Consider the following 25,947-nt stretch of genomic DNA (forward strand, 5'->3'; position numbering starts at 1 on the left):
ACCACTGTAGCTTTAATAACAAAGAAATGGAATCATGTGACATAACAGTCACTCATTTTCCAGATTTAAGATTACAGGCCACTGCAAGCTGTGAAAAAGTGCTAAAGTGTTTGCGTTGCCTCTGTTGCCAGGAGGTCATCAAAAGTTATGCAAGTGCAGAGAAAGAGCTATCCCTGCATTGCACATATGCTTACATATGGTTAGAGATGGCCCTTTTACAGGACAGCCATCATGACAGTCATGCAATCAGACAGCACTAACAATGAGAATACACACTGCTTTCACACTCAATATCCTTGTCTACTTTCTACCTTACAGCAAGCAGATTCTTATGCCTGTGACTCATTTGTCAGCTCTCGCTTGGGTAACAGTGGCCACTGTGGGCAGACCTCCTAACACCAGTTCATCAATCACACATGGCAGATATAATGCTTCATACGTGAGACACATACTAACCAATACAATCAAATCTGTGAACTACAAATCCCAATAGTCTGCTCACTCACTGGAACCACAACAACACAGCTAAAGTAGATAGCTAAATAATTGGCTGATGTATTTCTGGTGAATGAGAGATTACAGGAACATAACACTGGTATTTTTAGAGAAATGCACAATATATTCCAGTAGCCTTACACCACCTGGTGAGATATGAAAATACAATATGGAGATTAGTTTGTTTTTGGTTTGTTCTTTTTGTGCAAAAGGTCTCCCTTAACCCTTTTCAGCCCTAAAAAAGTAATCAAGAAGTCTTGTTGTTTCCACAGTGCAGAGACGCACTGTAATATTATTCAGTTCCACAAAATGATGGTGTGCATTGTCATTCCCTACCCCCAGTCACTCCTCACACAGGCTTCCTGCAGAAGAACCTCAAAATAAAAGTTTTACATGTTGATGTTTATATGTTCCCATAAATTAATTTTATGCCCGATCCTCCCAGTCCGCATTGTGCGGTAATGCAAACACACAACAGGCTTGAATATAAATATTGGATTCAACCATCTTATAATACGTCAAGCTCAAAAAAAAAACTTAAAAAATGCCCTTCACAAAGTTCAAATAAAGAAAGATATTGATGGAGAAAGGACAGCTTCTCACATGAGAAAATGTCACATTCCTTTTTATCCATTTTTTATATCTGAATGTATTTTATGTTTATGTACTGTCTGACTGGCAGGGATATTCTCCAGTCTGAAATCTCAGGGACAACAACTATTAGGAGTTCTACTTACTTATATTAATGAGTAGTAAAAACTCAGCCACTCAATATTTAAAACTGTTGCAGACAGGGCTCCATCAAGCTCTCTTATGTTTCCAAATGTGTTCTAGTGAGTTTTTTTTTAGTCTTTTTTGGGGGGTTTGGCTTTACAGTATGTCTACAGTGTACTTTATTCTGAACTTCTCTTACTTTTTTCTCTTCTATTCTCTTACAATTTCTTGCACCAAACAGCAGAAGAACAAAGTTTGCAACAAGGAACAAGCAAAAAAATACCTAAAGACAGATTTCTATTGCTAGAGGCAAAATTGGATCTTAACTCAGTGAATACTAGACTTCATCTGGTGGCCAGACACACAACAGAAAATACATTATCCGCTGATGTCAAATGAATTTAACACATTAGCCATAACTCTAAGTCTCAGCAGTTTGTCTGTGCTCAAAGATCTAACAGAGATGATTATACAGCTTTAAAGGTGGGCTTAAAAAATCAAGAAACAGCTAACCCTTTCATTTTTAAAAACATATCTTAGTGTTGTACATGAAGGCTTATTCAATGTGCACTTACACTTGGGGAACCAAGCTAGTGGTGGTGTGAGACTGTAAAGAAATGCAAAAAAAAATACATGTGCATATAATACCCTTGACATTGATTGCATTTTACATTCAAAGGGAAATGCAGGCTTCTGTTGCTAGCTTTTTTCAGAATTCTCAACTCCATCTACTGCAGACTACATTAAAAGAGGCATTTCTCCTGAAAAATCATAATAATTGATACTATATTTAAACACATTTAAAATGGACCTGGAACACTTAATGCATGTAGAGCGAAAGTTGAGCGAGCCAAGAATTAAACCACCAACTCTGGAGTTCGTACTACTACCCTACCAACTAAGCCATGGTCACACACCTGTGACTGTATAGCTCGTTTGTACCAGCACCAGAATACAAGAGACATACATGTTGCATGAAATAGTGTTCAGATTCAGAAGGATACAATTGAAGAAGATGGCAGACATTAATTTGGTGCAAAAGGGGTACAATTTTACCCGACAGCTGCTGACAGGGGGCGCTCTTTCTAATAATGTAATGCTTTCTGTTTATTTTGCCATTAAAGATGTTGCTAAGTGCAGTAAAGGTTATGACTGACTTTACTGAGCCCCTTAGAGAAATTGTTGTTGTACAGCTTTAGTCAGTAGATGATGACATTACTATGGGGTTTTGGTGTCTTGTCCAAGAACATATCAATATAGTGGCAGGAGGAACCAGGAGTCAAACCACTGACCCTGGGCTTTAAAATTACTCTACGAGCTGAGCTGCTGCTGTATAAAGAGGCTTTTACTGCTTCATTACTAATGGGATGATAATGCAATAGTACAATAAACCATTCTGAGCTACCCCTCTGCATAATGTCTTACCTACAAATAATTCACAATGATACTATGTATATTACTTATGATTTTAACTTTAAATCAGGTTTTCATAGCTCTATATAAAATCCTTGGACTTCACTGATATTTAGATGTCATATTCCTAACAAATCATTTCAATGATTCATTAATAATGTTAAATTAATAGACCTGAAACAATTAATTTCTGAATAACAGAAGTCCTCGCCATAAAACTATTCTTCTCAGCACTGGTTCAGTAAAGCAATCCATATTTGCACAATTATAGAAAGAGAATAACATTTTGCTGTGGAACAGTGTGTGTGTGTGTGTGTGACAGTGAGAGAGAAAGCGGCTACAAATTATAAGGCCAAAAAGGTTGAAAATGACAAAGGTTAATGAAGCGTATATGTGCCGGCAGGAGGGCATTTAAGATGTGTGTAAGGAATACGAAAAAAAAAAAAAAAAAGAGTTAATGCTCCTGCTGCAGTACTGTAAATATTCAGAGATAGAATATTAATGAAATTAGCTTCATATTTTCCATTTCACACAGTCACCCAGTAATTGGATTGTGACTCCTCTCTATAAATCTATGCCTAACTTCCTGCCATACCCTGCAATAAATAGATTTTTCGTTAGTGTCTTTGAGAGGGGTCATGTTGGAAAGCATTCAAAAGAAGAAACAAAGAGCTTGAGATTCATTATCTATTGGGTAAGTTAAATGTCTAGTGCAACAGTGACATCTGTGTTGGATGGATTTAACATATGTGATTAAGGTGTCTTCACCAAATTCCTTTTTGGTTGGATTTCTAAGCAAAGACAAGTGAACTTATAAACAGAGAGTGATCCACCTGAGGTTACAGTTGTGAACTGGGGATATAGTATGAACCAGCATGAACTCAGGAAGAATTCACATTTGACCTATTATCTGAGAAGTGCTAACTTTATGTTTGTCAGAGGTTGAGCTCCTGTACAACTGAGAACTCCAGAACTGTCTTTACAACTGCTATCAATGTCTTCAAGCTTTCAAGACCTCAACATTTTAACAAACCAGACAAAGAAAGACATTAAGTGATAAAAGGTTAAAGGCAGATTAGTTTCAAAACCATTTGTTAGCTGTTTTTTTCTCTATTTATGTCACCTGAGTCTAAGGGAAACAAGCATTATCTTTAGGTTGTACTTACAGTAAGCTTCAGGTACTGAGTCTGATAATTGGAGCCAAAGGGCAGTGAAAGGGGAGCAGGTCTAGCAGTGAGAGAGTAAAGTATTCACTAGAGGGCTGCTAAATGTCACTCGTAAACATGTGCTGGACTGGCTAAAGGTCTCAAGATCTCCTGTCATCACTACCAGCTCTCTTGGCCACAACTGTAAAAAAAGCAAGAACCCAGAAAAAAACTGAAAGGATCAGAACACCCACCACAAAACCCTCCTGGTGTCTAGCTATGCAGATAATTTCATTTTCATGTGCTGAGGTTTTGACATACCTGTCTCTGAGATTTTGGCTGTCACCCAAACATAATGAAGGTGGAGGTGGAATGGAATTTTATTGAGGTGCTCCAAACATTGGAAAATTACATTTAAAAACACTCAACAGCAGGTTAGACATGATTATCCCAGCTTTTGTTGAAGCAAATCCCAGTTGTCACTGGGTGAGAGGCGGGGTACACTCTGGACAGGTCACCAGGCTGTCACAGGGTAATGTGCCATTGTTCTTAAACTAACCAGACCTTAACCTAACTGTTTACTTGACACAAGGGGTTATCCGCAGGTCTGGCACATATACCTAGGCAGGCTTCGATTTATAGTTCAGTGACAGATTTCACCTGCGACACGAGATGGATAAACAGTAAGTGTGTTTATATGCTGTCATTCATCATGATATGGAGCAAAGGAAGCTGAGCCTTGTCTCAGTGTTGAACAGGAAACTGTTGAGTTTGTTTATAGTTTTATTCACTGTGATAGAGTGATGATTGCAATAAACAGAAGGTTTTCAGTGGCTTTGTTCCTGACTGACTAGTCATTGTTAAGTTTACAGCAATGCAGCTGCAGCACTAAAACATCAGTTAAATTGGGCATATATGAGGTAACCTGAGGTGTTGAGAATTCTGTTGACATCACATAATAATGAAAAAACGTTTGCAAACAGAATTAATCAAAAATCTGTTTCTAATATGTCCAAACCCAAACGTACCACAGGGTTCATACCAAAGAGTTTACACTTGTAACCTCATAGTTTCAATTCATAACATTTGGACCTAAAAAATGGACTAGATCAATTTATACTTTTTCTTTAATTTCAATTAAATGAAAAATAATGAGGTGGCTATGCTATGCTGCTTTAAAATAAAAAAAAAAAAAAAAAAAATGAATTGGGTTTGGATAGGGTTCAGACACTAACACAACAGTACGCTCAACGCTTGTCACTTGACACTCCGGACATTGTAATAAGAACATCCCCCGCATCCCTAAAACTCATTGTGCATAGATTAAGAGAATAAAAGAGACATATAACTTTTGGCAGGACATCTACAAGATAACAGTAGAACCACAGCTTTAAATTATGACATGTAAAAAAAAAACATTGTGCGCAAAACAACTGCCTTATGATAACTAAGCCAGCCCACAACATTTGTATGAAGTTTACCCCAAACTTAAAAAACTTAAATAATGCTGTACCCACAAAACTAAATATTGTTTTGCAAGATCAGGCATTTAGGAAAAGTGTATGTGCACTTCCAGTGTTTTTACTCTCTGGAGGTTCGTTGAAAATTGACTCAGGTAGCGTATTTAGACATAAAAGGATGTTTAATGTTAAATATATTTTTCATGTCCACTGTAGACTCTTGACATATCATGGTCGGTGTTGAACACTAATATGTCAACTATTCATTTAATACCACACACCTGTAGATAACATTAAGTATGCTGCTGTCATTCACTGTCAGCTGCCACTAAATAAAATGGTTACAACACTAATGCTAACAGACACGGGGGGAGACCGGCAGTATTACTAATGAGTTAACTGTACCTCTCGGGCTTCTATGTATTCATGTGGAACCATGTTATCTTAGCAAAGCGTGTTCACTGACAGCACACAGCAAATCAAATCACTCTCGCCCCTTCTTCCCATGAATATTCATGGCGAACACCAGCTATCAAACTCCATCGAGGTACGTGGCTCTAAGTGCAGGACATGAAAGCAAAAAGAGTTGATGCACACATTCATAATTATTGCTTCTCTTCTCCCGGCGGCCTCGTCCACAACATCGACCAGTGCTTTTCAGCTGTTTGATCCGTCTTATTAAACCAAACTCCTGTCTCCACATCCGAGGCATTTAAGCTTGGGCTAATTGAACACTGCCTGACATTTTAGCTCACCCAGACCCCTGCCAGGCCTGACAAACAATAACATGTCAGATTCCACCTTTCGGTATAATTGGGTTTCTATCTCGGCTAGCCAGCTAGCAGCCTCTTCACTGCAGTACATGAGTTGGAAGGTATGCAAGCCATGTGTGAAAACTCAGAGCTACAGATTCATTATGTATGAATGAACAGAGACAAGACAAACAAGATACGTTTAGATAATTAACCAGCAGCATTTCCAGTTTAGACATCTTGATGTGTGTTGAGCTGCTGAAATAATGAATAATGATCATTAATAAATAACATAACATTAATAAATAACATAACAACATATGTCATTTGGTGGTTTCTTTTATTCAGAACAGTTGATGCTTTTGGAGCAGAGTAGGAGTTCCTTGTGCTGCTGTTAGGAGCTTTGTGTTCTATTATTTTCACTCCCATGCTGAGAAAGTGGCCAATGTCCCTTAAAGGCACGTAAAAGAATATTGATGGAATCCCACTGTGCACCTAGATTTACCCATCCCATCTTCTTTACAACTCCACTCCTCTCTCCCTTCTCTTCTCTGTGTCTCACACTCTGTCAACCTGTCTCCAGCTGCCCCCGTCTTTCTGTCTGTATCAGCGTCTCTCATCCGAGCTCTCCTCCTCTATCGCTGTGTCTTCTCGCAGGCTCCGGGGCGCTCCCCTCTCCGCTCATCGCAGCCATTTGGAGATTGTGCCCTAGGGCTGACAGATGTTGCGTCCCCTTCCCAGCTCCACCAACCACCCCGCAGCCCCTCCCCGCTTCCCTCCCCACCCCGCCACCTCGAACGAAACCATCATCTGGTCGCTTGTCCTTGATTGCGCTGCCACCGCTGTGTGCGAGGCGTTCCAGCCAGCAAAGCATACCTGATTCGCTGACATTCATTTGGCAGGCATTGTGTCTTTAAAAAGCCGATGGACAAAAAGACACATCCCCTCCCCTTTTTCTGCTGCTTTATCCCTATGTGATGTGCAAGATAAAGGATGTGTTGATATTAGTATGCTGTTCTTAGACCAGGTGGTATCGCTCCAGGTATGGCTGGTGTAAGTAAGCATGTGTCATTAAGACAGTTGACCTGTTTTATCATTTTGTTGTAGCACTAACTTTGCTTTGGGCTAGTTTATGCAATGTCTCATGCTCAGCATATATTTAAAGTTGCATTCTACCTTTTGGAGTATTTGTTTTCCATCAACAAGCTGGAACTCATATTTTGATGTCTCCAGTCTCAGGGGGAATATCTTCTCTTTTCTTGCTGTCACTAAAAACTGTAGTACATCTGTTCAGTTTGGAGCTGTTACGAATCTACAACTGATCCATTAAGCTGATGTGATGGAAAAATCAGTGAAGTTGTTTCTCTGATGAGCGCAGTCATGCAGAAGCGTCTCTTAAATACCAAAGAAGGTTTAGAAAAGCCTGGAATGTGCAAATGATTTTATGCCTTATTACTTTATAATGGCTTGTCATAAGACTGGCTAAGAGCTGGAATAAATCAATAGATTATTATTTTAACATCATTTGAAAATTGTTAGTTCTGGAAAAGACTTGTCTGTTCTCCTTTCACCTGGACCTGCAGAAATTGTACAAATCTGTTACCTAATACCTGTAAAAGCATTTAAACAGCACTGTCTAAGTTAAACAGACATGTTTCACCTGCAGCACGAGCCTCGGGTGCAAAGACACAACCCATGTGTCATTTTATTCTCCTTGAGTCCTTTACGTCTACTGTACTGAGACTGTGCCTGAAACTGAATTAATAATGCCTTATTACTATTTTAATTTTCTGTATTTTTAGTTATTAAGGTCAGATTATTCATTATGTATTGTAATGTCTAAATTATGTATGAGAATTCATAAAAACCTAAAATCTAATCACATGACAATTGTTGTAAATCTGAATGTGAATGTTTTGTCTTCGCCTTGGATTTGGATTTTATATATAATTTTTTTATATTTATTTAACTTTTGAGAAACTACACCTAATGTTCTGAATAAGCAATGCTGTCTTTCTTTCTTTTGCATTTCTTTCCTTTAAAGGAGTTCCACATGATGATGGGTGATGTGAAACAACAGGTTCTAGAACCTGAGCTGAAAGCATGTAGAAGAATTCACACCAAAACAAAATGTCATATCTCATTTTGCTCTGTCCCCGCTGCTTCCCTGAGATTTTCTCTGGGTCCTAAAGACAGAAAAAAAACAAACATGACCTTGACATATGAATGTTATCAGTCATTCAATAAATGACACCCATTCACCATCCAGAGCAGATGAGAAGTTTTCATGCTTCAAACTCAACCAACAGCCTTCTGCAAGTTGGCCTATCAGAGCAGAGAAGGCTCGGAAGAGACAGAACCTAAACTATCTATCCATCCATCCCTTTTCTTAACCGCTTCTCCACTCGAGGCTCACGGGATTGCTGGAGCCTATCTCTGTCATCGGGCAAGAGGTGGGGTACACCCTGGACAGGTTGCCAGTCCATCGCAGGGCAGACATACAGAGACAGACAACCTTTCACACTCACATTCACATCTATGGGCAGTTTAGAGTCACCAATTAACTTAACATGCATGTCTCTGGAAGTGGGAGGAAGCCGGAGTACCCGGAGAGAACCTAAGCAGACATAGTAAGAACATACAAACTCCACACAGAAAGGCACCCTGTCAACCCGTGGATTGATACTAGGGTCCTTCTTGCTGTGACGTGACAGTGCTAACCACTACACCAACCCCCTTGGACCTAAAACAACTTTTCAAACAAAGCTGGAGAGAGGTAATACCCATTAGAGGAAAATCGGGCAGTGTTTGGAACTGTTAATCATTCAAAGACTTATCAGTAGAGACTCAGAATACAACAGAATCCATCAAATTATTTATAGTGTGGCCTCTTGAATATGATTTAGCTTCGAGTTTGCTGTCCTTTTTAGGTGAAAATGTGTTTTGATTATTTAAGCCTTTGTCACAGTTGACGTTTTTATCTGACCAGCTTTATTTTCTTCAGATTTTGAGTTTTTCCTCAGGGGGAAGACACATTAATCATCATTACTATTAATGTTTTATTATATTATTAGTTGCAGAGTCTGCCAATCTGCAAGCAGTCTCACTGATCACTGTTTTCTAAACCAGAGCTTCAGTACTGTTAATAAAGACCCAACATTTCCTACTGCCACTGCTTCACACACAGGCATTCAACTATCAAAACCCTGTGTGACTTTAATTGTGAAGCAGTCTAAAAATGGTTAACACTAATCATCCATCATCACTTTTGACATTTCTGTGACTGAGTGAATCAATTTTAAATATTGCAGGCAGTAATAGAATAAGAAGGCAGAGCCACAGTGAGCTGTTATGAGGCCCCCCAGGCAACGGGCTGCACACCTCCAAAATCAGTAAGGTAACAAACTTTACTGTGTCTCTTGTGTGGAAGAACGACTTGCCAGTATGAAATCACATTGTGGTCGCTCATGGCATGATGAAAAATGACAAATTCTTCATTGAGTTCTTTATTAAACACGATACGTATGTTTTGTTGCACTGTGAATAGCAATACCAGCTTGTTTTTCTGTTATATTTTTGACAAAGTAACTGCCTATGGAGTGTATGCTACCCACACAAGTCCAATATTAAACTACTGCTATCAGATAAACGTGGGTTGTGCAACAACAATAAGTGAATATTTTCAGTAGACCACTGAAGACTGACTGTCCTTAAGCCAATGCAGACTTAGCACATGCAACAATGGCACCAATCCACAAACTTCTGCAAACTTGAACAAACTTTGTTCTTTGCTTCATACCATCAGACACTTGGAAAAACCAGGCTCCCCTCTGCAACAGCCCCCGACACCTGAGAAAATCACTAGAACTTTAGAAGAGACAGCTCTGCATCTATGCTTCACAGCATGATCTAGAAAGCAGCTTGGCCACAGTTAAGTGGCTCGTCCAGCTTCAGAGAGCCGTGAAAAAGAGTTTCTTAGCATCTGCTGCCAAGAAAGCAGCTCCAAAAGAGAACAAAAGAAAAGGAACAAAACAAATTTGACTTAAATGTATTATTTTCTGCTTTTGGTACATTTGGCGCATTACTGTGTCCTGCTATGTTTGTTGTTTTTCTATCCCTTGATGGTTATCAAAAGATAAATATCATTTATATAATATGCTGTTGCTGTAAATAAACAATTATAATTCTCCTACTGCACTTTTTTTTCCATTTTGTTCATTATTTACTGCAGTCCACACGTGGCTTATTATCCTATGCCTACATTCAAAGACCATTAAAACAGCTCATCAACTAAACACTTCCTCCTTGTCAATGACCCTAATGACCTATCAGCATACTAATTGGCTAAGGAGGGGTGACCTTATGAATTTGAATTTTAAACATGGAGTCATTAACATGATTATGTTTGTTTGTATGAACCCAGTCATAAATCAAAGGCTATTTAAAACCAGATGTTTACCTTTGGTTTACACAGGTTATATAAATAGATACTGTAGATGTAAGGTGGTGCTTGAAAGTTTGTAGACCCTTTAGAATTTTCTTTTTTTCTTCATAAATATAATCTAAACTGTGGGCAGATTTTCATGCAAGTCTTAAAACTAGATAAAGAGAACCCAATTAAAATAAAAACCCAAATCTGAAACTGAGTGTAGACATTGTTATTAATTGTTTGAATAATAACTGGAATAGGACACACCTGGGCAAAAAAAACCACACCTGTCAGTCACATGTGCCAATACTTTTGCTCACATGAAAAATGGGTGGGTTCAAACAGAGCTGCTTGCCAGGCCAGTACATCAGCTTGGAGGAATTCTAGTCCATTTCTCCTGAAATGCTTCATCTCAGGGATGTTGGTTGGCTTCCTTCCACAGCATCCTGTCCTTCCTTTCTATAGAGTTAAGGCCCAGGCTTTGACTTGCCCATTTCAAAACATTACATTTCTTTTACATTTACATGTAGTCATTTGGCAGAAGTGTTTGTCCAAAGTGACTTACGAGTGATTTCTTCTGCTTTAAGCATTCTTAGGTAGAATGACGTGTGTGTTTAGGCTTCTTGCTTTGCACCATTATCCACATTTTGATGAGTTTGAGTTCAGAGACTGATAACTTGACATATTCCTGTAAAATTTGCTTATACAACTCAGAATTCATAGCTCCATCAATGATGACAAGGTGCCCTGATCCAGAGGCAGCAAAGCTGACACAAATGATACTAGTACCACCATGGTTCACAGATGGGATAAGATTCATCTTCACCACACTTAATACTTCTTATTCAAGCCTAAATGTTCAACTATGGTCTCATTTATCAACAGAACATTCTTTCAGTAGCTTTATGGTTTATCCACAAACCACACTAGCCATACTTCAACAAACTGAAAATGAGTAGAGTGTTCTTTTCAGAGAGTAGTGGCTTCCTCCTTGCCACACAATGTTCTTCTGATGATAGACTCATGGACACTGTTGTTTGTCACTGCATGAGAGGTCTTCAGTTGCATTGACATAGGCCAAAGTTCAAGTCCAAGAGATACTTTTGTGACCTTTCCAGTAGTGAACATTAGCAACTCCTCTTCTATGATCTTGATCTTTGTTGGAGCCATGACACACTTCTACACACCTGTGCTGTCAAGATCAGACTTTGAAAATAAAGACCCAGACCTCCCAGACTCACACCTGATTGTCATACCATTGACTGAAACACCTGACTCTAGTTTCCCCCTCAAATTCACTGATAATCTGGGAGGTTCACATATTTTCGCCACGCACAAATATGTAACACTGGACACAATTCTGCAAAATACAGTATAAATGAATAGATCTATTGTTTTTGTCTCATTTGCTTAATTTATGAAGCTTAAAAATCAGATCATATTTTTGCAAAATTGGACAATTCTAAAACTTTCAACACCATTGTACTATACAGCCCTAACTTTTCCATAAGGTGACACTCACTTCTACTGCAGAGAACGGCATTAATATTATCTAATGTTGCATATTTATGTATGAAATTCCTTTCTGCTTTTGCATCATGCTGCAAGTCTTTGGACCCTCATGTTGTCTGATACTTTATAAATTCTGTTTGTCGCTGCCATTTTGGGGACAGTTCCAGGATATTAAATATTAATGCTCACTTTTAAGTGTGCAATTGTACCCAAAAGCCAGATGATGAACAAAAGATTTTGAAGCCTGACAGTGGGAGAGGTCTCATCTGAGGTGAATTCATATTCCACCCACCTGCCTGGTGTTGCCGTCTGAGCCGCACAAGGCCGTAATTGTTTTGGAATGCCGCGCATGCAAACACATGCTTGCACAGAAACACACACAAGCACAATAGAGGACTTTGCTGTGAAGGCACTTGAGCCCCGCAATTGTTGTTTTAGTCAATACATTCATGAGGAAAAAGCAGTTATGTGTTCTTGAAAGAGAAGTCACAGACTGAGAGTGAAGTAGACACCATCTGAATCCACCCATGAATCCATCTGTCACTCAGGCACATCCCCTGGAAAATTCCTTTGTTTTCAAACCATTAGAGGCAATACCCATTTGTATGACACTGCAATTTGTGGGTTTTTTTTTTCACCCAACACTCACCATCCCCAGCCTTTTACTGTAATAATGTGCCCTCACACAAAATCTCAGACTAAAACCCCCAAATCATTCCCCCTAATGTGTACTCGAGATGCGTTCTCTCATGTACTAGCTCAGCATGAAGCCACAATATGAAAATTGATGTAATTGCTGTGTTGTCAGTCTGTTTTCTCCATGGGTGACCCCTGGGCCATCTCCCTATTTATTTATTTTTTGCTCTGTCATTCTTTTTTCCCTTTCCTCTTTCCTGCCCTCTCCACTCTTCCACGCTCACTTGCTCTCTGTCAGTTTATTTGCTGTCTCTTTCTCCCCCTCTTGTATCCCCTTGTTCGCTTCTCTCTTTTGCTCTCCCTGCTGTTTCCCCCGCTCCCTCCTTCCCTCCTCTATCTCTCTCACTCTTTCTCGTCTCCCACTGCTTTACTCCTTCCATCTCCTCACAGCCACAGAGGCCTGATTTACTTGCACTGCTGGGTAAAGAGAGGGGTTTTTTTGTCTGCCACCAGCAGTGGTCACATGGCACCACGCCGGGGGTGACAGCAAGAGTGACGAACCTACAGTCTCAGCTCCCCTCCCACACAGGGGAGTGCATGTGTGCTTGGAATTAACTGTATGTGGGAGGGAGAGAAAGAGTTTGTGTGCATGTTTGAGTATGAACAAGTTTCTCCGTGTTTGTTTCCTTGTGTTATTTTTACTTGTATTTAATTTTTTGCTACATTAGCATCATAAATGGCAATTCCTGTGCCCCTTCTGTTTCTGTCAGTCTAACACAGACGTACAGATAGATTTGTTGACCACATTCATTAAATAACATTAGTTATTGCCTGTTTTTTTTCAGTTTGCAGTTTAAACATTTCTCCTCCTATATTTCACCTACTGACTTTTATTGATATCAGCCGATCTTTCAGGTCAGATTCACTCAACAGGGCAGAACTGCGCATAAACATTTAATTTAACCAGTATCAGGACTGTTGATTTTAATCAAATGTCTTCTATTACTGCTACTAGCATTTATTGAGCTACCTTATTTTATTTTTACACTTAAAATGGCCCAGATGATTTAATCAATGTAATTCCATATTGAAAGGCTGGCGTATATTTTACAGCCCATTGTACTGTGCATCCTCGTGCTTATAGCAATAACTGTCTCTCTCCATTATGCCTATACAGTAGGTATGTCTGAAAGATGCCACAAGAAAACTTAAACCCTTAAAAGTGACAAACATACCTTAGTGAATGTGTGCTTATGTTAGTGTGGTTCTCTGGACTCAATGTGTTCAGCGAGTGGAGTAAAACAGCAGCGGTTCATTTAATCAACCGGCGATTACCCTGACACAAACATGAGTGAGCTGTGAATGTGTGTTCCCATCTCTACTCGCCATTTTCTGTCCACAAAATGCCTTGCTCAATTTATTACACACAGTTTACAAGAGTTTGTTGACTCAATGCAGTTTGGTCTCTTCATAAAAGCCATGCTGTTGATTTATAGGAGTTGATACCAGCTTAAGAGATAATAATAGATTAAGCTAGTTATGAATATGAAAAATGAATGAATGAAGCTACTTAGAAATAGTATTATCGTGACTCCCTTTTACCCTTCATTAGATCGTGTATAGCATTAGGTTATCACTAGATTGGCTATGATGTCATATTATACACTGCAATGGATTTTTTCTTCCCTGATGTCACGGACATATTCCAAGATGACACCGCCAGGATTAATTTGGCTCAAATAGTGAAAGAGTGATTCAGGAAACATGACACATCATTTTCACACATGGATTGTTCACCACAGAGTCCAGACCTTAACCCCATTGAGAATCTTTGGGTTGTGCTGGAGAAGACTTCATCAATAGAAGATCCTGGTGAAAAATGAATGCAACTCTGGACAGGAATATATGTTGTGACATTGCAGAAGCTAAACGATGCCACATCGCAACAACAAAATATTAGCATGTGTGTCTTTTTTTTGGACGAGCATTTGTATTTTTATAACTCCAGTTGTATGTACACTGTAGTGATGTCCATGCAAGAAGAACATATGTAGAAGAAAATCCCACAAAAACAAAACCTCTGTATCTATGACAATGCTGGTGGGGGGGGGGTCCTTCTCTGGTCTTTCTCTAAAACGCCTTCCTGATAGTTATTAATAAAAAAGTTATTGGTTCATAAACAGCCCTCATTTTCTGTACAGTCACACCCACAAGCACAGATCATTTTTCCCACCTCTCTGTTCACGGCTAGCCATAATTTGTGTGATAATTTGAAAATAAGTCAGGTGTGTGTATCTAGTGCATGTTTAGTTCGGAATAATCCACCACATTCAATATTCATGCATAAACTATATTTTTTAGTTAGAAAATATTTTTTTGTTTTGTTTTACAAGCTTATTTTGTATGATAGAAACAATTAGTTCAGCATTTGTATCTTCGTAGTGCAGTACTTAACAGATAAGTGTTTTCATAACCTACCTAATACCTACCTAAGTGTTCTCACAAAAACATTACTGCGTCTAGCATTGTTGATTGTTAATGTTTAAAGACTGCATATCGACAGTTGGACTGATATTGACACTTCTGCATTATTACAAATGCCATTTCCCATATGTATTGGATCTCTTGGAAAACAGTTCAGTTTCCTAGCCTAATTGGATGCTGACAGTGTGAAACAACTCCAACAGAACTGTACAACACACACGCAGATGCTAATGTTAGTATTCAAGTCCAAAGCCCAGTTTAGTCTGAGCTACATTTACATCTGCCCATGCAGAACTGAGCCCAACAAGTTATGTCTGGACACTGTTGAGATAATAAACCCACTCCCATGCCACTGTTACATTTGCAATCATTTTCCACATTTTTCTTTTTTTTATTTGCATGAAATTATTAGTTGATAGTGTAGCTGTGGACTTTTTGCTCTTGTTTATATTTCTAACTCAGTCTAAATGTCACGCTTTGGCAACATGGGGGCAGTCTGAGTGTGAGAGAGAAATAAGACCCAGAAAGAGTGTGTGAACATGTGTGAGACATAGATAATAAGTGTGTGTTTATATATCTGAGATCCTCATGGTGTGTGTCTCTCATTTTGTTTGTAACCTGGCGTATGTGTGAGTGATGTCATCCGTGTGTGTGTGCGCGCACGTGCGAAAGCACAATAACAACCCGGCCAGTTGTTCTTTTTAGGTCTTCATCAGCTTGTTGCTCTGTGTGTTTGAACTGAGACCCGGTGTTTGTAGAGCTAGCCGGTTTCTTGGACTCGGAGGCGACTGCGCTTTTTTATTGTCTCTTCTGCAGTGCTGCCTAATTAGAAACGCTTTAAAACCTCTCCACTGGCTTTGCCAAGGTCCCACAGAACATGCACTGTCAATCCAATCAACAAGCAAAGGCAAAAAATGGATAGCAAAGAAAGAACGTCCTGCATTCGCCTACCTCTCTCTCACTTTAATTCAATTCAGTGGGCGCTATTTATTAGAATGTCATGTGGGCTCCATACTCTAGCTAGAGCTGAATGCAGGATCACCTGCCCACCCCTCACAATATTCTAAGGAATAAGAGATCATATAGCTAATGGATAGATGGACATTCAAAAATGTAAACAAAGCACCTTGAACCCAAGGCTGTGGAATACCATGATGCCTTAGGGTCGTGAAACATCAAATCGACTATTGGCCGTCTGGCTTTCTCTGAGCATCTACCTAGTTTTTGCACTAGCCAACCCTTGTCAGGCTGTCAGTGAAAGACCAAGCTGACTGGCTATCCGGTTTAGCGATTCTCAAAAAATAAACATATTCTCAGTTAGAAGTAACTTTAAACTGTCTATGCTTGTTAAGAGTGGTGTGAAAAAAGTAATCAAATGCTGCCAAGTGCTACTTTGAATTGCAATCCACTGTGATTATAAACTAAAATTAAAAATTAAAAACTGTTTTCACTACTGTTACCACTATTCTCCCCATCCACACTAAAACCCAAATTGTATCAAAAACAACTGCTTTATGGACCAGCTGAATTCGAATCGGAGCGTGGAAAGATTGGTTAGCACTCACTGTTTGTTGACATGCTGCCTCCAATATGTTGTAAACCTATAGTGAGAGCTTGTCTCTAAAACCTCATCAAGCTCCAACTGAGAAAACTGAAACTTACTGGCTCTTAATCATTACATTTAACACGTCCATTTCCTGGTTGACTTCAGAGTTTACGTAGGAGCTTTCTGTGGTCAGACTGACCTTATCGCTTTGTGAATAACTGCAGCCTCCTTATTAATTTGAAAGACATTACTCTGAGGACACCACTGGAGTGCCAATGCACCAGGTTCCAGAAAACAAAACAGTTGTCCAAGCATAATGTAAAAGAATCTGACTTTTGTTGGAATCCAATGATCAGTTATCCAACAAGACCCCACACTGACCAATGATACGATGTATTTCTCCTGCCAACCTATTCAATCCTATTCCAATCCAAAAGAATTGTCACCATGAAAGCGTTTTGTAAAATCTAGTTGTAGAATGTTTTGGTTTCCTCCAATGCATATTTTACTCAAACTGGACTTCTTGACTTCTCTTGCACATTACTAGCTTTTCAGTGTAAATATGCACTAACTTGAGGAAAAACTTTGTACACACACTGTAAGCATTTAAGACTATGTGTACAATAAGCTGGGTAAACTCTAAAGCGCAGTTTTTGTGACAGATCAGCCCTTCACTGCTCACTGTTTCGACCTCAAACTTGTAATGTATGAAAGACCTTCAAAGATGGGAAGCCGACTGGGAAACTTTGACCAATATGTTCTGACATCATTCAAAATGGCTTTGTCCACAGAAGCCTATTTTAAAATCAATAAAATCATAGCAATTAGTAGTAAAAATTTAAAATTATTATTGTGTGTTATTTCTAAAGCTAACAAATGCTAACATTAATATCCTCCATTCAGTGTTGACAAGAATCAAACGTGTTATTACATTTCTTACTGAATGTAATCACCATCCACAGCAACTCAATGCTATGCAGACATATTTAGTGATGTAATGACATAGTTTGCAGTAGCTCCCCCCGTCCTCAACAGGATGAGATGGGTCACTCAAATTCTGACTTGCAAGGCTGTATTTCACCTTTATTATTATACAATAATTATCAATAATGACCCTTCATGATTGGAGTCATTTAAAGTGAGAAAGGTGAAACTGTGCCCCGAATGCAGGCAGATGGTTATAACCATCAATTGAGCCAAACCCAGGAAAATACAAGGGCACTGCCTGAAGGAATTGCTGCTAATATGAATCCATCCATATTTCACCCCTTTTCATCTGGCTTGTAATTGATTCAGTCCCGGAAAGACAGAAGGAAAAAGACAAGCTTTGGCCAAACTGTGCATTTTAGAAATTGCAGAGTACATTCTTTGCTGTCAGCTAGGTGAACTCCATGTGTTGATAAATGAACTACTGTTCAATGCATCTTACTGACATTGTAGCGAGGGAGAAACAAACAAATATCACACTTCAATCTTCAATGTCTCTATGCTAGTAGTATCCTTGAACACAGAATATTCTTTTTATGATTATTACATCTCAGTATTTTCACAGCACAGTTATCAAATTTAACGGAAATAAAAAATAAATGAAAATACATTACCTTCCTCTTGTTGTTAGGGCTCACGTACAAATAACTGAGTATCGTCTTTGCTCCTACTTTGTCATTCAGCTTCTGGTACGTTGCTCCATAGTCGGTTGACCTGAAATTTAATCAGAAAGGTCTGATGAACACTTGATAAATGACTTGTTGCAATTAAAAGCCCCTCTTGAGAATTCACTGTGAGAGGGGGAAAGAGCACTGACGTAATTAAGTCCCTTTTGTTCTCATCGCTGCTACATGAACCACGGCAGGAGTAAAGGGTCATCATTATGGTCACTGCACGGCATTTATGATGCTGACAATTAACACATCCTGAAACATGAGCTATAAATAAAAATATATGCTTTGATACATGCAAACATTTACACTACATCAAGACTCAAGTCAAAATGTTACCAGTGAAATATGAAAATACTTCAATGCCATAGAACAGAACAAACAGCAGAAAAAGAAATAAAATCTCTTCTTACCAGGTACAACAAATTTAATGTAAAGGGAGCATTCATGCAGAAATTAAAACAACTCTAATGTACTAGGGCAAAGGGATCCACAGTTCACTAGCTTTAACCACATTTGAGAAACATGAAAGAAACTTGATCAAGAAGTCAACAAATGGAACAAAGAAATGTAGAGAAAAAACATGGACATATTGTGGAGTCTCCAAGGCTGAAATTAAATTGTTTGTTAATTTGTGTAACAGATATCAAACCTGTTAACACACTTTTTGACTAAAATATGTGCTAATTACATCTAATTACACACTTTTAAACTGCATTTTTTTGACACTACATTTTTTTAGAAGAAAATAAAATTATGGAAGTTTATTTTCCGTTATGCTTTTGTTCTAGTGAATATGGTTTCTGTGTGTGCAGGAGTGATTCAAAAGCCCAATACCTGATTTCTTTGGGGACAGGAAACAAGTTGTGAACATCATGTATTTACACAGTTACAGAGGAACCTGGCCAAGGTGTCAAGTGGAGTATTCACTATTTTAGCTCTGTTTTTGGTCTCTACCAGCTGCTGAAAAAAATATCTGGCAGTTGAGTTTTAGAGCTTTGGTGCTCAGACAAAATGTCTTGTGTGGCAGCTAGAGAAAGCTCAATAATGTGATAATTCTTTCCTGGTTTTTGTTGAACCTCCATGAATCACTCCCTTTACCTGTAATGCACACACCTTTGTGCAATGTATAGCTCTAGACTTTTCTTTCAGTAACATGGATTTTTTTTATTATTATTATTATTAGGACACATGCAGTGGCAAGAAAAAGTGAAAGTGAAATTTCCTGTTCTGCTGCATTAATTTAATCTGATCTTCATTTAAGTCAAGAATATTAACAAATATAATGTGCCTAAAGTATCAACACAAAAACTTCTGATATTTCATGTCTTTATTGAGAACAATCATAAAAACCTCAGTTTGCGTGTGGAAAAAGTATATGAATTGTAACAACCTCCATAAAGTTAATTGGACTGGCATAAGTTAAAAAAATAGTTTGGAGGTGTGGACTAGAGCTGCTCACAAAAAGCACTCAAACATTTTGAGTTTGCTCTGCACAAAAAGAATACACTTATGTGAGCCATGGAGCTTTCAGATGATCTAGGACCAAGGATCGTTAATTTACATAAAGCTGGAAAGGGTTACAATGTGATGTCAAAGACTTTAAAAATTCACCAGTCTACAGTTAGACAAACAATCTACAAATGGAAACACTGTAGGACTGTGGATACTCTACCAATAAGTGGGCCTCCAGTCAAAATGACCCCAAGAGCACAACAAATACTTAATGGGATTTTAAGACCCTGTTTTTTTATGTATTCAATTTTTTTACATGTAATTTTTTTGTGTTTGTCTGAAATTTTGATATTTATGTGTGTAGTGTTTGTGCAGCCACACTCTGTGTAGTGTATTTCAGATATCTAATGTACCATGTCAAATTAAAATTAAAAGATGAAAATAATTGTAATGTAGGTATGATATTCCTATAGTTTTACATATAATTATGTGAAATTCTGCATGCAATTTTGTCACTGAGGCTGGAAAGAGGATATTGATGCATATGGCTGTAGCTTCCTGTATGGTGATGTTTTACAGTGAGGAAGAGATTTATTTTTGTTTGGACTGTGCCTCCAGTGTGTCACCAAGTTGTCACCACGCCCCGCACCTGAAATTCTGCTGTTAAAACAGATAATTTTTATTCATACAGAGGTTTGTGGTCATTTAGCAACAGCCTAGTGTTGACTGACAAATGATTTATTGATTGATCATTGTATGAAAATGTGAGTTTTCAAAGTTGAGACTACATATACCACACTTACAGTATCTTCCCTGTCCAAGTGGCCCTAATGAGGCGATAAAAAGATCAGAAGCTTTTGTGAATGACTTGTATTCTTTCTCATTAATCTGCAATATGTATACACTAATTGGATGTAAGCTACCTAAAATGGTTGTTGTTATGTGGGTGTAGTTTCATGCAGTTGTAAAAGTTTAATAATAATAATAATAATGTATACTTTATTGATTCCCTTGTGGGTATTTTCGGTTGTTTATGTTTGTAATCTGATTTTATGGCTCAAATCAACCATGAGATCCTCCTTTCTACATGTTGTGATTTGGGCATCACTGGTACAGCTCTGGCCTAGCTTAAGTCCTACTTGTCTGGTCATACCTTTAAGGTATCTTGGCAGGCGCAGGTTTCTAACTCTCACTGCCTCTTCACTGGCGTGCTGCAGGAGTAAGTTCTTGGTCCTCTACTCTTTTCCATCTATACTACAACCCTAGGTTCCATTATCCAGTTGCATGACTTTTTCTATCATTGCTATGCTGACAACACACAGCTGTTCCTGTCCTTTCCACCAGATGACTCCACTGTCTCTTTCTGCATGCCTTGCCAACATGTCCCCTTGCGTGAGAGAGAGGCATCTTCAGCTCAACCTTTCCAAGACAGAAGTTCTTGTTTTCTCAGCTGGTCCTCAGCATCAACATAGGGTCCACAGTGACTGTTCCCACTAAGTCGGCCAAAACCCTGGGTGTGATCATTAACGATCTGAACTGTGCCGACCACATCTCCCCTGTCTCCACATCATGCAGATTTGCCCTTTTCAACATCAGAAAGATCAGACCCTACCTTTTAGACTATACAACCCAACTCATTGTTTAGACAGTTATATCTCGGCTTCACTACTGCAATGTCTTACTGATAGGGTTACCAGGTTGCACCATCAAACCCCCTCCAGATGATCCAAAATGCAGCAGCACTTCTCAGTTTTGATCAGCCGAAAAGGAAACGTTACACCACTTTTCAGATCTCTGCACTTGCTTCCTGTCGCTGCCTTCATTAGGTTCAAAACTCTGACACTTGCCTACAAAGTGGTCAACTCAACAGTACCGGCCTACCTGAAATTCCTCATCCAGGTCTACAATCCCTCACGCTCATTGTGCTCTGCAAGCAGCAATGTCCTGTGGTCCCCTCACATCACCTCAAAAGATCCCAGGCTCAGTGGTCCCAGGACGGTGGAACAACCTACCCACCTCTGCACGCTCAGCTGCCTCACTCTCACGTTTCAAAAACCTACTGAAAACAGAACTCTTCTTGAACGTTCTCTTCACTTGAGTCTTTCTCTGCACTTACATCTTCCTCTGCAATTAAAGCCTCAAAACAAAACAAACAAACAAAAACCTTGCACTTATACCCCATGCAACTGAAGTAGCTCTTCCCAGAGCACTTTTTTTTTTATAGTTCTCCTCCTTAGCTTAGAGATTTTGCTTTGTACCTCACTTGTAAGTCGCTTTGGATAAAAGCATATGTAAATATTAATGCAAATTTACCTGACAAAAAAACTTTTAATTAAACAGTAAATATACAAAACTATACAGTTTTCAGTGGGTAATTGATCCAAGTATACCTTATCTTAACCAGAAAATGTTTTGAGCTGATATGACATGATGATGATTAACTTAACGTACTACGGTATGTCAGTTCTTTGGTACATGCCTCTTATTCCCCAACAAATAAGCAAATGCTTTGCAGCTTTTACCTACTATATGTTTGTTCCATGGTACATACCATTATTCTATATTCAGGCCACCTCTAAAGTCAGCACATAACATTTATGCATGAATTTAAATAGTGGGTTTTGTCTACCATGACTGAAAAGCAAGAGCCGATGGACCAGATTCAACCAGATGAATCAAGACCATCTTTGAATGAGTCCTGAAATATTCAAATGTTGGTCCTAATGCAAAATTTATGTTCTATTGAAATTTTGCATTTCAGTCTGTCTCTGAAAGTTTGAACAAGTTATTTGAGCTGTCAGGTCTCATTTATTTTGAGCAGTCTGAGCCTCAATCAACGAGCTATTCTAATTTCACATGAAGATAGGGAAAAAGCCCAAAGCATGCAAATTTTAAAAACGCAGCAAAGACCCTGCAGAATGCCTCATACGACTTCAAATGAAGCAATCACTCACGTTGACTGATGTTTTTTTTTCTCTCTGTCTCTCTCCACCTTCTTTCAATGTAACTGTTAAATCCATACTAACATCCTTGTTTAAAGGCTTGTGAGTTTTACCAACAGCCATGAAAATAAAGAAATCTTCATGGGACCCTGGCAATTTTCTCTCATTTACCGGCCCTTTAGAGATTTCGCACAGCCTGGTTTCAGTAGTGAGCGAATACATTCAGTGAGATGAGCATTTACCAGATGAATCCAATATCATCAACGCTCAGGACCATGGGACAATGACATCATCAAGCTATTGATCAGCTCCTCTGAGGCCCCTGTCGCAGAATCACTTGATTTAGGGGACAATGACTTATTTTTAGTGTCACAGCAACCAATAAAATGGCCCGACCCCAGCAGATCCCAGGAAGATGAACATTACATTAAATGGAAAAATGATGGTTTCTCAAGGACGAGGACTCTGAGTGAAACTTGTTCTCCTTGCTACTGGCTTTTGAAAAGCTGTTCGCTGACTATGTGTGGGTGTGAAATGAAGCCCTGACCCACACTGCTGTGATTTCATCCCTTTTGATGATGTTGGCTCTACAGGGGCTTTAGGTGAGCTAATCCTTCAGACTGTCCACATGTTGGATTAAACAAGGCAGGAGTTAATTAAACATTGTAGGCACACACAAGAATGATATTGGTACCATTGCAGTGATATGGCCCACTGAGGAAAATGGATTCTGGATATGGTAGGGGAACAATTGATCCATTCCCTATTTCATCTTAAAACACATTGTTTCACTTATACTCACAAGCTTGAAACTTTCTTCTCTCGACCTCAGTTTTTCCCTTCTCTGCAGTAGATTAGACTTATGTGTCTTTTTAAAATACTTATTAGATAGAGTTTCAATTAAAATTCCCAGTTATTGATAGGCAGCTACTGCACAGTATGAACATTCTCCAAGGGCAGTTTGATTACTCATGGTTTGAGGGCGAGGGCTGCAAGTATCTCAAAATGGTTAACAGGAGATGACTCACTGCATTAGTGCGCAGGAAAATCAGCAGTACTGCTTGAGACACTGGACAAATGGCAGCTGCGCTGAGTGTTCCAGGATGAATTTATGAAAGCCTCGCCATACTACGACAGTATATCTTCTGAGTAGCAGGCTAAATCATAGCCTTCCCTCTCTCTCTACCATATCCGCAATGCCTTTCCATCATATTCCTGCCTGTCAGGTTTACTGGCAAACGTTCATTCTCAGAGCTACATTAGACCAGAATGTGGTTTAACTGAAATGTGGAAAGCTTTAAGAAAAAAGCATCCAAACTTCCCTAATAGACATCTTATTTCCTGGGTAAAAACTGCAAAACAATGACTGAGCTGTTAAATTCTGTTTCTAATGATCAATCACTGATAAGCCTTTGTCTGAAGAACATTGACTGTGTTCTTCTTAATTATTTAAGAGTGAGTTCATTCCAAGGATGTAAATGCTCTGAAGTCACGACACCACATCAGTGTCACAACTGTAGTAATAGCCTTCACATTTCATGTTTGTAAAATTAGAGATTTAGATTCATATTGATGAAATAAGAACATTTTTAAATATAACCTGTCATTCAGGATAAAGCTAGTTTCTATTGTAGATAGTTGGCAACACTGGATGTTAGCTTCTCCAACCTAAAAGATCCTACCCCATATAGATCAAAGTTTCATTAAAAAATGGAAACTAGCTTCACGTTGGACTCAAACTTCGGTCATCTATGGGAAATTTCTCCACTTTTGGTGAAGTATGTCAAAATGCTATGTTACTGTGCAACATTTAGAACAGGAGCTACACATCACCCACCTGTAATCCATGTTTGTTGGTCATTTTATGCTGCTGGAATAAATAACCTATAAAGTCACATTTTACAGTACCCTGTTTATAAAATCAACCTAATATTCCAATGAAACACAACTTTTACAATCACAATATTAGAACAATTCAGTATTGTTCTTAAAATTCAGAGATCTATCTTGGATTTGAGCCTGTTCTCAGTAAACACATTACAGCTGAATAGAATTCTATTTAGCTGTTACTTTATAACATTAGAACGTGTAAATAAACCCCCTTATTAATCTAAATCTGTGTTTAGATTAATCATTGAAAATATTCCTTCCTGAATTCAACAATGAACATCTCACATCACATCACATGGTAACTTGGCACAAAAGTTTCAAGCTGGTCCTTCATGCCGTTTTTTGGGGCCACAACAAGCAGAGGTACCTATAGTTTAGCTTCAAACACTCCCTGAGTGAGTGCTGGGATTCTGGCAGACCAATTGGCCATCTTAAATGCACTTATCTCTTGCTTTGCTGCTCCGTCTATCTTCCTGGCTGTAAATTGCCCACTGATGTTCTGCACTCTCATTATCCTTTTCAGTCTCTCAAAATCCACATCATGTGTTCGCTCATTTGTCTTTCTGTCAATCTGTCTGCTTACCTGCATGCGGCTTTAATCATCCACCCATTACTAGAAGCTCTGTTTTCTCAAGGCATCAGATATATAATGGCGCATGTGAAACGTCAGTAGTAGATGCACCATTACGAGGGTAATGTGGTATCGTCAGAGACACAGAGCAATAGCCTCACTTGGTCCTCTAAGAGGTATCATATAATGGTACATTTACCACAGCTGTGGGTGAGAGCTTAAGCCTTGAGGCAGCCTGTGAAAAGCCTGTGCACTGTTTGCTCTGTGAACTTGCTGCCTTTTCCCTCCATGAAGAACAGGGTATGAAAGGAAATGGTAATAATTCCCTCAAGTAATGGCTGTGAATATCCAAGTTAATATTGTCATATCTACTATGTAATATATAATTTCTTAGTTTGGTTTGAGACAAATTGGTTGGAATTATGTGAATATGCCTTAAAGTCATCCAGATGTGTATAGATTCAATTTTATGGCATACTCTCTGCCAACTGTTTGATGCAATGTTATTACAGTTATTACAAATGCTTCTACTACTATAGCAACTCATATGAATAAAGCTACTGTATTGGTTATGGCAGCAGATAGCAACAAGTCCAAATACATTTTACTACTCTCTCTGATACTTTTCCAGTAGTGTAGCATACAGTACACACGAGAAGCACAAGGAAACAGCTAGCTGACACCTTGATAGAACAAGACTAGTAGATTATAGGACAGAGCCAGCTGTAAATGATGCATGATATATGCATGCATGGTTTATACAGTATTAGATTTAGTGTTAAAGGGCAGTGATTTGTCATATTTGCGTCAGAAAAATTCAACCAACAATGAATTGCGTTGAATCG

General features: G+C 38.7%; 1 protein-coding gene across 6 annotated transcripts in view; it reads right to left on the reverse strand.

Annotated features, from left to right (window-relative positions):
* The window catches only part of LOC113162548 (VPS10 domain-containing receptor SorCS1), a 135,844-nt gene that overhangs the window by 45,627 nt on the left and 64,270 nt on the right, over positions 1-25,947 (reverse strand). For all 6 annotated transcript variants that reach the window (XR_003298826.1, XR_003298827.1, XM_026360732.1 and 3 more), the window contains exon 3: positions 18,188-18,287. Coding sequence is in view for 4 of the 6 variants with exons in the window: in XM_026360732.1 (XP_026216517.1) it covers positions 18,188-18,287 (100 nt within the window). In the remaining 2 variants the exon portion in view is untranslated. The remainder of the gene's footprint in view (positions 1-18,187; positions 18,288-25,947) is intronic.

Source organism: Anabas testudineus, chromosome 1, assembly GCF_900324465.2.
Source record: "Anabas testudineus chromosome 1, fAnaTes1.2, whole genome shotgun sequence".
Taxonomy (NCBI): Eukaryota; Metazoa; Chordata; class Actinopteri; order Anabantiformes; family Anabantidae; genus Anabas; species Anabas testudineus.